Below are 13655 nucleotides of genomic sequence, written 5' to 3' on the forward strand. Positions count from 1 at the left end.
CCTGATGACCCCTCCCATCTTTCTCACACCCACACAAAATGAAGATTCATTGTGATGACTCTGGAGTATAAGAACACTGCTTATACAACTCCACTATTCCAGGAGGCAAATAGGACTTAGAGTCCTTAAAATTATATCCTTAGTATTCAGTGAATTGGTTAAACCTGCTCTATTTCTAGCACCTTCCCCCTGTCATTTTGCCACTAGCAAAATGCCCCCATTGCTTATTCTAGCACCCCTCTGTACTCAGAAACACACACATGCAGATACACAATGGCTAGCACCCAATCGGGATTGGGTCCCACTTCTCCCTCCTTCTTAAGAACAATGGCTAAATTTACCTCTTTGCAAAGTCTGGGTCCTAATGTCTTCTTTGGTAGTGGTTCTCAAACTTTAGCACGAATTAAAATCACTTGGCAGACTTGTGACACCACAGATTGCTGGATCCTAAACCCGTAAGTTTCTGATTCAGTAGGTCTGGGTTGAAGCCCAAAAATTTTAATTAACCAGCTCCCAGGTGATGCTCATGCTCTGGGTTCAGCACCCAGACCTTGAGAACAACTGCTCTAGTTTATAAAAGATGGTAGAAGATTCCAGTCTGCTGTGGGTTGAACTGTGTCCCCCCAAATAGATATGTTGGATTCCTAACCCCAGATACTTGTGAATGTGACCTTATTTGGAAATGGGGTTTTTGTAGATGTAATCAAATTAAGGTGAGGTGTCTTCATAGGAGAGATTTAGAGACAGAGACATACTCATGAGGAAGACCACCATGTGATGATGTTGGCAGAGATGGCACTGATGTAGCTACAAGCCAAGGAACCCCGAGGATTGCTAGCAACTTAGACTAGAAGCTAGGAAGAGGCAAAAGAGGATGCTTCCCTACAGCCTTCAGAGGAAGTATGGCTCTACCAACACCTGGATTTTGGAATTCTAGCCTCTAGGACTGTGAAAGAGTAGATTTCCATTGTTTTCAGCCACCCAGCTTACAGAACTTCGTGACAGCGGCCACAGGAGGCTAATACACAGTCATTGTAGAGACTGAGGAGTTAACCCAATTCTTCATCCTTCCCTGCATTCGCATCCTTGCCATGACTTCTTCATGGCCAGAGTATATTTCCTCACACCCCAACTTTGAGGTTGGCCATGTGACTTGCTTTGACAAATCACATGGGCGAAGAAGCGACAGTGCCCCAGTTCAGAGCCAGGCCTTAAAAAGTCTTGCACGCTTCCTTTTGCCCTCTTGCTCCTCTGCCATTACTAGGAGAATGGCTTCCTCCTTCAGCCTGGGGCAGAGTTCCCCCAAGCTACCCACAAACCTGCAGTGAGGAACAAAGCTGCCCCAGCCTCTTTGACTTAAAGCTAAGCCATCAAACCAAGCTGAGCTGTGTCTAGAGCAACAGAAACCTTCTCCTAACCCACCCCTGTCCTCGCCAAAAGAGCCTTGGTCTGAACCAGTTGTGGACACTGTTTGGCCACGGTGTGATCTGGGCAAACCCTTCAACTTTTCTGACTTAACTGTGAAATGAGGGGGCTTAGATTAACTTGTCTCTAGGTCATTTCTGAATTGATGAAAACATCTACTTCTAATAGTATGAAACATTAAAACAAACAAAAGTGAAATACGAACTTGCAGTTTCATGGGGGAAAATGGAGACCTAATCATCATTAGGTAGCTTATTCACATACTCCTTCAGTCAGGCATTATTTATAAACACATAATATATGTATTAAATATTTATTATGTGCCAGGCAGTGCTGGTGGCTGGAACATCAAAGGTGAGCAGTACCGGAGTCCATCCCTGACCTCGTGGAACCAGTGGAGGCACTGACATTACTTAAATACAGAGAGAGTAGAGAGGAAGCCCACACTCAGGAAGATGCAACAAGACTCAGTGACAGGTTAACAGAGCAGGAAACAGAGAGGAATGCCAAATATACCCCCTCTTTCCTTCTTACCCAGGCATTTTGGTCTCTATCCCTTTAACAAGATTGTGCAATAGAAGCTACAGATTAGAATCTCCTAAAGTACTTGAAAAAAGAAAAACAGTGCTGGGGATGGGAGCCCTACCTCCAGAGATTCTGATGCACTTTGTCAGCGTTGGTATTATTAATATTATCATTATTTTATCTTATTTTGCCCATGGCAAGCGTGTCTCACTTAACAGGACTCTCTCTACTGTACCAAGGATGGAAGGCTTGGGTTTGAATTGCGTACAGTTCCATGAACTCAGAGTTAAAGTATCACCAAGGGCATTTACTGGTTACAGGTATTTTTAAAAGTACCCAGACACAGCCATGTTACCCAATAGGAGGACTAAGCACATACTTAGTGACCACAAAAACAGGTGTGCACATATGCGCTCGGAAACAAAATTGTTCAGTGTTTAAAAAAAAAAAAAATTATCACCAAGAGGGACAAAGAAAATCTAAGTAGTCATCAGGACAGCAAGAATCGAATCCTTGTATTTCCTTGGAGTTATTTTCCAGAGTAATTTCTTTAAAAATTAAATATGGGGTAGGGGCAGAAGAGCTGGGGTCTGGGTGGACCATATGCAATTCTGAGCTCAGGCCTTTAAAAATCTTCTGAGCTCCAGGCCTTTAAAAATCTTGCTCAAATCTGAGTCTGATCTGTTCCCAAGGCCATTCCCTCACCTCCACCAGCGATAAATGCATCTGTATTTCCACACGCGGGAAAAAAAGTCTGGGAACTTCATTCTTACCAGTATTTACCAGCTCTGGAATTCTGCTGCCTTCAGCGTGATTCTTTTTCCTGTCTGCTTACAGCACTCCCAGCACCTGGAGTTAGGACAGAAGTTCCTAAGTTGAAAGAACACTCTCAGATGCTGCTAATTATTAGGCCCTATCACTGACCGCCAAGGGGCTCCCAGACCAGTCAAGCTGAAAGCCTCCTGTCTTGGAAGCCACACAGGTTTCCATCATCTGACATCCTCAGGTGGAATCCTGGTTCCCAGATTTTGTTTCTAATAACCCCTTAGGGGTGATACCTGTTCGGGTTTTTTAGGCCATCCCCCATGCCTACGCGAAGTGTTTAGCCACCTGAATCACCTGAGGGATCAGAATACAGCTGTATCACCTGGCAAGATTCTCCCTAGCCCACTTCCCAGGTCTGAGTAACAAGTTTCAACCGCACCCTGTGCAGCGGCTCTCTGGCCCAGGCGGAAAAACAGAGCCGGCCGGCGGCTCTGCTCCCCTCACTAACTGGGTGGCCAAGGAGGCCAGCGACAAGCCCAGAAGGTCACACCACAAACCCCGCCGCCTCCTGCCTCCCGCACGAGCCCTACCAGGTGCTTACCCCCTTCTAATCGACAGGGAAGAGCTCAATCGCGGGTCTCTGCTCCTGGCGCGGAACGAAATCCAGCGCACGGCATCTTGGGAAATGTAGTCCCAGCTACCTCCCAGGGTTCCCGGGTCTACTCATGAGACCCCCCCCGCCCCTCCAAGAGGGATTTCTCTGCCTGGGTCCGATGAAGCCGGCGATGCCATCCCAGTGTGGAGGCGGGGCCGCGCCCTTCGCAGGACTCGGGGTGGTCTCCCGGGTCGGAGGAAAGAGAGGGAACTACAATTCCCAGGCTGCTCTGCGCCGAGCCGGGAGCCGCCAGCCTCGCTTTGCGTGACCGCGGCAGGTTGGTCCTGGAGCAGATGAGCGCAGAATATTTAGGCGAAAGCGCGAGGAGGGAGGGGAGCGCGGGGCAGGAGGAGTATCTCGGCCCAGAAAATTATGCATGCGTTAGGGAAGCTCTGAGAGAATGGCTGTGGAAGGTAAGGGACGCTTGGGCATTTTAAGCTACCTCTTAACCCGCGCACCCCGATACACACATCCCCGATGAAGCTTGGGGAACGTGGGGAGGAGAGGAACGTGGGTGGTGGCAAGCGGGCCCTTTCCTCTTACACCTCTTGGCACTCACCTGAGCCACGGAGGGCCGGTAGGTGCTTTATTCAGTTACTTTGGAAAGACAGGTAGATGCGCAGCACTCTCGGGTTGGAGGCGAAGTGTCCCTAATGCGAAACGATGTGCTGGGTGTAGGGGGAAAGCCTGAGAGAGCGCTTGGAGGTCTTAGCCCCGAGGTGCCCTTTTCGCTGCCGCACCCCGCCAGGGCCGGCTCGGTGGCCTCGAGGTTGGGGATGCTCACTTTGGCCTCCACACATGGGAGAAGACCCTCGCCAGGTGCGTCATCGGGAAGCATGGACTGCTATTGGGTCGAGGGCCCCTCGTGTGTACGCAGCAGCGATAGCAGCAGATGCACCCAGAGGGTGGAGGTGTCTACACCTGTCTCTTTATACAACCCTCCCGAGGTTAGCAAAGTTTACAGAAACGAAATGGAATCAGCCAGGGATAAGGACAGCCAACCTCTTCCATTGGGGTGAATCCTTTTCTTTGAAGCCCACCTTCTGCTTTCCTCCTATAATTTTGGTCTTTGGCTTTGCAGTTTGGGCTTTATGATGTTGCCACCTTTGAACTGCCTGGTTGAAAGCAGGGACAGGCGGTTCGTGTGGGATCCCAAGTTTTCATTTCAGATGCTCTCACCTTGGAAGACTGGCTTTCTTGTTGAGGGTAGTTTCTGGGGAAAAATATGTGGGCCAGACGTGTTTGTGATGTCAAACGAGCAGTCACACTGTGCCTGAATGATAAATTGAAATGATCATGGGACCAAAGGGGAGTGTAAGTTCATCTACAGAATTATGGTTCCTGAGTGTGGTTCAGGTCAGAGGGGAAGCTGGTGTTGGAAAAAGAGGGCATGCCTGCCAGCTGCAGCAGGCTCCTTGCCAAGGGGAAGTGAGCCTGTTCCTTGGAGGCTGAAGGAAAGAAGGAACCACAAGGGTTTGCTGGCGTCCCTCTCCCCTACCCGCCCCAGGTGAGAGCAACTGAACTAATCTGACTCTTGCTGTCTTTGTAATTACTTAACAACTTGAAGTAGCAATAACCCAGGTCTTGTGGTCAGCACCCATTAACTCGGGAAACTCTTGCTTTTGGGCTGTCTCAGGTTCAGAGATCCCCAGCTGGGCACTTCTATCCACCTATCTACTTACCTTTACTGTTCTTATATATTTGGCTTTTAAATTTATATATATATATATAAATCTATACACACACACATATATAAATCTCATATATATGGCTTTGAAAAAACAAATAACCAAAGTTTTCTGTGCAAATGTAATAATAGGGTGAGAATCTGGCTTTTTGCATGGTTACAGTTGATGGTAACTGAGACAAGACTTTAGATGAAAAAAACAAAAAACACAAGATAAAGTTCATTCTGAGCTTGAGGCTAAGGGCAAGTTGACTTACTGGCACCTCTCTACCTCACCCCTCAGATGACATTATCTCTTCTCTTCCTCACTCTTCTGTGTCCTCAAGTGAAGGTCACTCCCACTGGTTGCCAGTCCATGATGTACTTGAAAGCAATTTCCTGCTCGCTGGAAGAAGTATAGAATTAGTCATATTTCTTGTCTGATGGGTTATTATACCAGCGAAGCCAGACCTTACAAAAACAAAGGCTTTGAAAGGAAGTATGCCTGGACTGTGGAGAGCTTATTTTATTTTCTAGTGACTTGTTTGGTTAAAGTGCCTGTCTAGTAAACAGGAGATCCTGAGTTTGAATCACAATGAGGCCTCAACTTGAAGACTAAAGGGAATATTTTAAACTTTGGCTGCAAATATTCCTATCTCTGGTCTTTACAAAGGCAGCTTTCTTGGTTTGAACTTGGCCCTTCCTAGCTACTCTCGTTTGGTCTTTCAAGGCTCAGGGAAAACTTCACCTCCTCTGGGAACCTGTCTCAACCCTCCCTTCCCTCTGTCTTCTGATTGCTCTGCCCAGTCTGTGGGAGGTGCCTCCTGCATTGTCTCCTCAGCACCTGTGCTTACATTTAACACTTGCCATACTTAACGTACTAACGTCTCTCACTAGACTCTAAGGCTACAGCCCCTGGGGAGTGGGGACCATGTACTCTTTGACTTTATACTCCCAGGCAATAGTACACTACCTGACCCATGATAGGTACTCAATAAATGCTCATGAAATGGATGGGAAGTAAATCCATGGAGCTTTTGTAACTGACTCCATAAGGGTGCATGGGGCTTTCTTAGGAGCCCAAATGCCATAAAATAAGGAACTTTTGAGAGGTTTGAAGGCAGTGGCTCTCACCTGAGGAGGGACATTGTCCTCCTAGGGCATGTTGAGATTTGCAGGGGCTGGTATTGATATTTTATGCCCATGGGCCAGGGATGCTAAGTGTCCTGTAGTGCATGGCCATCTCATACAAAATTCCCAACCCAAAACCAAGGAACAAGCAGTTTCCCCAAGCTCACTGAGAAACACTGATTTAGAGAATAAGGAATATTGCCAGAGGAAATGGAATAGGAAATATAATACATGTTACTTAACATCTGAGGTTTCGTTTCTGCATCTGGAAAAAATGGGCACACTACTGTTTAGGTCCCACTAAAGTTGTGAAGATTAAATAAAGGAAACGGCTTATTAAGAGTGGCTAGGACATGGATTCTCAGTAAATATTACTTGCACTCCCTCCCATCCTTCTCCTCCTATTAAAAAAAGCGGTACTGTTTGGAACCTGTTTTGTATCCTGAATTTTCACTGATTCATGCCAGTCTTTGTAATTAGTAGCAAATTAGAAGCTTGTTTTTTTTTTTTTTTCTTACAGTGTGTAACCTGTTTTCTTAAGTAAGCTTGAACTTGTAAAAGTGTTAAGAGCAAGTAGGGGACTCATTCATTTTGCTAAACTTGTAACTTGGAGTTTAAGATGAAAAAGAGGGCTCATTCACTTTGCTAAACTTGTAGCTTGCAGGTATTTTATGGCTACCCTGGGTTAGGCTTTCTTTGAGTTAATTACAGCATCCTATGTCTACTTCCTAATCTGGTTGTGACCCAAGCCTTACATTTATGGGCAGATTAAAGCTGAGCTTTCCAGCCACAGAACACGTTATGGTCTGCATTCAGATTGGGATTGTATTGGCATCCATTGTCTTAAAAAAAAAAATTGTAAGAAATTACTCCAAATAGCTGGAGAACTAGGACCTCTAGAAAGGAGGTAGCCTGTAGAAACCGAGAGTAATCCCTTCTCCGTGGACAGATTGTGTAGACAGTTGTCTTCATTGAGGCACTGTTTTCTAACATTAATGGGTTGAAGGGAGAGGAAAAAAGTGGATTCATCAGGCATAGTATTGTATTCACCTCTGTATTCCAAGATTGGTGTCTGGCACTTAGTTGGACCTCAGTAATTGTTTCATGAGTGAAGTATAAATGTCCCAGAGCAAGAGAAGGCTTTTCCTACTCCTGGTCCACATTTCCTCTCCTCCTTGCTTCATCCTCAGCTGTATAAGAAAGTGGAGCGGATAAATTTTGTACATAGTGTTTCTATTCCAGCTCTAATAGAATAATAGCTCCTCTTCCATGGCAGAAAGACGCGTCCCAATATTCACCACCCTCCAAAAAGATTTCCAGTTGTCGGCTGTGTGCTCTGAATGACATTGGGCTAAGGGATCCACATTTTACATCCAAAGTGAACAAATTGACTCATCAAATGGCCTCTGATTAGTCATTCAGTGCTCAAGTTCTATAGTTTTTCTCCTGTAAAAGAGTAACAAAACTTCCCATCACCAAAATATTGTAAGGATAAGTAATCATAACAGCGGCTGGGGAAAAAAGGGAAAACAAGATACCTCGGAACCTCATGGCAAAGAGAAGCAATCGTAAATGATGACTCTGTGCCCTGCTGGCGTTCAGAGCTGAGTCACAATCACAGAGGGGGATAAAGACGTCATCTTGATTACAAGGGTGCAGGGGTTATTCTTCCTGACTTTGGGCCGGATGGTAAAGTGGGTTTGCTACTACTGCACCCCAGCAGCGAGTTTACCCCTCACAGGACCGCCTGCCTCTGTAACACTGGCAGCCTGGACAGCAGAGAGAAGATGGGCTCCTGCAGCAGGCGTCTGGGACCCAGAGCGGGAGAGGCCCCAACTCCGGATGCATTGTTCCCTTTCACAGGCTTTCACGTCACCACTTGTCTTCTCCTCGCCCGAGGAGAGCCCATAGAGGGCGGAGAGGGACCAGCAGTGCCATTCTCTCGGATTGCCCCTATGACACGGGAAGTAAGGAGGACGGTGGCTCTCCTGGTACTAGCCTGCCTCCAGTTTTTTCTAACTGCATTTCCATGTTGAGAGCAAGGTTTATGTGCAGTTCTGCTTGGTGGTGCTTTCTGAGGGCAGGCACGGTGCCTTATGCCTGGCCCATGGTAGACTCCGTGTGAGGTTTGTTAAACAAATGAATCCATGAATGAATGGCAGACTGAATGAATGAATGGGTAGGCTAATGACTGCATCTGATTTCTGTGGTAGCCCCTATACACCCCCCCCCCGAGAAGAACTCCCAGCTGCGTTCATTTGCAGAGTGCTTGTTGTAAAAGCAGCGCAACTGTCAACACGCTTCCCTCTCAGCTCCGTGCAGCATCCGGTGTCAGTGTTCAACTACCTGCTACTCGATTCTCTTTCACTTCACTTTTCACCAAGGGTCTTTTATTCTTTTTTTCTAATATTTATTTTGTTCTCTAGCCCACGAGATCTGACTGTCCTGCAGCAGCAGCTTGTATCCATCACTCTGTTTTGGGACATGAGAGTGGTGAATATGAAGCCTTCGCTGAAAACTCCCCGTGCAGTGACTGTGCATGAGGGAGAAGTGGGGTCCCAAGCCCTGCTTGTACACTTGCTGCGACAGGAGTTCCTGCCACTCCCAGCTCTTCTTCGTGACCTCTAACTGGTTCAGACAGGGCTTCAGTCTAATCCTGCTGTTATCTGGCCACGCCCTTGCTAATTCCTTTCAGCCCACCCTTCTTTTTTGTCTGTCTTGCTGTGCTCTTTGGCCAGAAGGAACTAGGGCTGGTGCTAACAAGGGGGAGGTGGTGTAGAACCTCTGCCGGTGTAGCTGTGATCCGTAATGCTGTGGGACACATCACAGGAGGGACAGCCTGGGATCTGAAACCTGTGCCTGAACTCTGGGGACTGAGCGTCAGACGTTGTGCATTTAATGAAGAAAATTGCAAACTCCCTTTTCCTGGCGTTCAGGCAGGTTTTGCATTTGCTGTTGATAAACAGGAGAGCACTGCCTGTGTGCAAGGAACTCTACTAGATTTGGGGGGGGCCACTAAGAAGGAAGCTTAGCCGTCCCCCGCCTCCACTTTGCTGGAGACAGAGGTTCAGATTAGGCTGCATGATATAAGTGCTAAATAAAAGTACAAGCAGCATAACGTGGGCGTTCGGAGAACAAATGGAGCATTTGGTTCTGAGCTGGACGGGATGGGATGGCCTAACCAAGGGGATAGCATTTGAGTGAGCTGTTGAGTACGATACTGATGGGTGGGGAATGGGGGAAGGGCATGGAACAGAGGGCTGTATGTGGAATGTGTGCTACCCCCAAGTCCTGGTGTTGTGGTGGTTTAGCCCTCTGTGGGCAGGAAAGTTAATGAGGAAGCTCCTCTCACGTCTGGTACGTTCCTTTCCCTGTGGGCTCGATTATCTGCTTCACCAGACCTCCGGCACTCCCTGCAGCCCCGTTGGATCTTGCCCATGGTCCTTTTGTAACTACAAGAGCAAGCAAGGAAAGCTGCTCTCCTGTAAGTCAAACTGATCCTTCCCCAATTTTCTGATGTGGATGTAGCAGCACTACCAGCTCAGAGCTGGCTCATGAGAGCGAACTTGGCTATATTTAGTCTGATTTTTCTAAAGCGTGGGTGCAAGAAGCTGCTCGTATAGCTTGCCTCCCGAGGGAAGAGCACACAGGGGTGGCATTTGTCAGGGGACAGGGGTGGCCGCCTCGCTGCCTTCTTTCTGCAGCCTTTTTCCAAGGCCACCTGAGGCTGGGAGGAGCCAGCTGGCAAGTTCAATTCCTTTGCTCCTCGGCTGCCCTTGATGCTCTAGAAGGTGTTTGGTGCTGTTCTGTCCAGTAAATACCATGTCTTCAGGGATTTGATGTTTGTGGATTGGCCATAGGTACAGAATGAGCTCAGGCCTGCTGGTGCCTCACCATGGGAGCTGTGGCACGCACAGTGCTGTCTGTAAGCATACAAGCTCTGCAGGCAGATTGGGTGTGAGCCCCAGCCCTGCCAAGGGCCTGCGCTGTGGGCCTGAGCAGCTCTGAGACTTCTCTGCCCATCTGTCAAATGGGGATATTAGTAGTGATGACCTCCTAGGCGTGTTGAGGGGGTTCAATCAGTATCAAAGCTCTTAGGACCTGGTTTGGTAGTTGCTCAATAAACACTAAGCAAATATTGGACAAGATGACGGTGAAGCTGCTGTCTCTCCTTGCCTTCCTGCCACGTTTAAGAAAGCAGCTAAGCCATCTTTATGGCCCTGTGGTAGTACAGTGTCTGGTATAATTGTAGTTGCTAAGAAAGGAATGGTATTCATTATGTAATTCCCTGAAGTTATGAGGTAGCAGCGAAAAGTAAAAGTGATCATAATATGAGTGTATTTATTCATTAGAGACTCAACACTTAAATAATCTCTCCCCACCAAAAATTTACTTTCCACTTAACACCCACAATTTTGTAGGCCGGGCTCTCTTAGATGGTCTGATAATTGCCCAGTCATACAATGTGTATGTAAATTGACTGCAAAGAGAAATTTCAAGCCATGCAAAAGAGGAAAAAATTTCATGGACTCTTATGAAAGCGACATTGGAAAACTGACTAAATCACACAGCTGTGACCCAATTAAGATTTGGCTGAGTTAGGCCTGGTAACCATTAAAGAAGAGAAAATTGACCTAAAACACTGTTTTGGTAGGAAGCAAAGAAAAATATTAGACCACCTAAGGATTAGAGGTCTTTGGTGAAAAGTGATGCCCTGAAATATAATACTTTGGGGAAAAAATGATCTTTATAAATGGGCGTGAAAAGTCAAACATGAAATGAAAAATGTTTTGTCCTGCTGACATAAATCTTGTTGCAGGAATTATGTAACAGACAATTGATTTTTTTTTGGTTTTTGTTCTAAGAATTAACACACATTTACAACTATAAGTTTGGTTAAATGGGAGATAAACTTCTCCGTTTCTCCTTTCAAGATAAAGTATCATTCAGACTGTTTCACTATTAAGTTTTGAAACTTGAGTCCCTATTTCAAGATTTTTCTCCATGTTCTATATTAGTACTTTAAAAAAGTTTAAAAATCAGATTATTTAGGTATAATTTACATTCAGTAAAATTTACCTTTTGAAGTTCTTTGAGTTTTGGCAAATGTATACAATGTATTCAGTCTTGTAACCACCAAGACAATCAAGTTCAGTTCCTACAGCCCCAAAGGTTTTCTTGTGCCCTTTAGTTACCCTTCACTCTATTCACAACCCCTGACACACACTGCTCTGAATTGTCTTTATACTTTTGCCTTTTCCAGAAGGTTATATAAATGATATCATGTACTATGTTGTCATCTGCGTCTGAGTTCTTTCATTTAGTGAAATGCATTTGGGAGTCATCCATGTTGTTGCATGTATCAGTCATTCAGTCCTTTTAATTGGTGAGTAGTATTCCATTGGATGGATGTACCACAGTTTATTCTCCAGTCATACATTTGGATTGTTTCCAGTTTGGGGTAATAATGAAGAAATCACTATCAACAGTTGCATGCAGGTTTTTGTGTGAACATATTTATTTCTCTTGTATAAATAGCTAGGAGTGGAATTTTGGAGTCATAGTGTGTTTTAACTTATAAGAAACTGTCAAACTTTTCTAAAGTTACTGTGTCTCACACGTATTTTCCTCAATTTGGATTTTTTTTCTACTAATCCTCTGCTGATAATGAGGACCTCAGAAGAAAAAGAGAACAGGAACTAAGCAGGCGGTTGGATGGGATTAGAAGGAAACAGTTTTCCAGAAGTGAGTTCCTTGAGCTATATTACAGAAGAGCACGCAAGTATAGCAATGGCAACTATACATCCTGGTTTCCAGGTTAGTCCAGACTTCAAGGATGGATATAGCCTAGAAATACCACTGGTTTTGCATCCAAAAGAAAGCTGTTTAAATTCCCTTTTATAATGCGCAGTAACAGGAATTTGCCATCAAGTTCTGGATATTGATTTTTTTTTTTTTTGGTTATTGTGGCAAAACAGGTAAGGAAAGCAGCCTAGATGAGGGAGGGCTTACCTCTGGAGGAAATTTGGGTAAGAACATGAAGACAAAAAAGTTAAGACCATGTTTGAGAGGCCACGGAAAGTGAGTTTAACTGGAGCAGGAAACACTTAACCTGTCCCTGGAAGGAATTGGTCTTGCCCACCAAGGGGAGTCGTCAGAGGAGCCAAGGACTCCATTTTATGAAGCCTAAGAAAAGGTTAGTTGATCCAGTCTCCAGAGTGATTTAAGTTTTGGGTATGGCAGGGGCCAGGCTTGTTTTGCAGCTGTGTGTGATTCTGATTGAGAATTGGGTCATGAGCTCTCCCTTTATACATTGCAGGTAAACCAAGCACTGCTCCCGAAGACCACATTTTGCTCAGCCACAAATTGGGTAGAGGGCCTGATAACAGAATTGCTTCCAAATGCAAAACATGGTCTTGGAGGTATAATTTGGGTATGGACACATTAGGATTTCCCACTGGTCTCTGGGACCATGGGATGGGATATTTGAATTTAGGATAGCTACAGAATTCCTATGATACGTGGTTGCCTTAACACTACGCTACCCTGTTTGAGGTTGTAAAATATCAGTTCAGGGTTTTCGTGTTTTTCGTTTGAGAAGGTGCCTGTGCATTACATGGAGGTGAAAATATAATACTAACCAGGCTTCAGTAGATGTACTTTGCACTTGATTTTTGTCTGGAGTTTGGTGTTAAGGGTCATCTAGGAAATTTAGGTAGGTATAGCATTTACTTACTGTAGGTTGGAAATAGAATGTCCTTCATTTTACATTCACAGGTATTTATCGAGCATCTAATATACGCCAGTCTCTAGCAGGGTTTGATTTATAGTCCTATAATGCTGTGGATAAGCTTAGGAAAAGCAGGTGTTCTGAAGACAGATCTGCTTACGTAGTGTTTCCTTTAAGATTCTTCTGGGGCACTTGGATGGTATTTTTTAATAAGTCAGAAATGGGGTCTTGAATCTAACACATGGCCTGAGTCGTTCTTAATAAGCATATTTGGAGATGCTGGTATGCAGACAGGATTCTTAATCTAAGATCACAAGAGGGGACTGAAGGTCTCATGGGATCCTTGACGCCCTTAAACTATATGCACAGTATATATATGGACATTATGTGTATTTTTCATGGCAAAGGGGACAAGGGCTTTTATTCTTTTCTCCAGGGACTAAGGATGAGCATGATGATCTCCATGAGAACATCCATTTGACTTTTTTATTCTGATAAATCTCTAGTGCCTACAACTATGTCTGGCACATAGCACACAACTATTTGTTGAGTAAACAAGAGAACTAGTATCTTTCTGTTAGTTACTACTGACTACTCTGAGCCAGCCTCCTGATGGCCATTCTCCAAACATTAGTTTTCATAATGCAATGGGACAGGTGGTTTTCCCAGCCAATAGCTGAGAGACTTTTGGTCCAGAGTATTGATAATTTTTCCAAGACTGCACAGCTTATTCCTGGTAGGACAGGGCTTTGTTGCCA

General features: G+C 45.3%; 1 protein-coding gene across 5 annotated transcripts in view; it reads left to right on the forward strand.

Annotated features, from left to right (window-relative positions):
• Positions 1-3653: 3653 nt before the first annotated feature.
• SAMD12 (sterile alpha motif domain containing 12) overlaps positions 3654-13655 on the forward strand; it is a 488950-nt gene continuing 478948 nt past the window's right edge. For all 5 annotated transcript variants that reach the window (XM_082364474.1, XM_082364475.1, XM_082364472.1 and 2 more), the window contains exon 1: positions 3654-3783. In XM_082364474.1, coding sequence (XP_082220600.1) covers positions 3771-3783 — 13 coding nt within the window. In that variant the 5' untranslated portion in view covers positions 3654-3770. The remainder of the gene's footprint in view (positions 3784-13655) is intronic.

This window comes from Balaenoptera borealis (genome assembly GCF_965194805.1).
Source record: "Balaenoptera borealis genome assembly, chromosome: 17".
Lineage (NCBI taxonomy): Eukaryota > Metazoa > Chordata > Mammalia > Artiodactyla > Balaenopteridae > Balaenoptera > Balaenoptera borealis.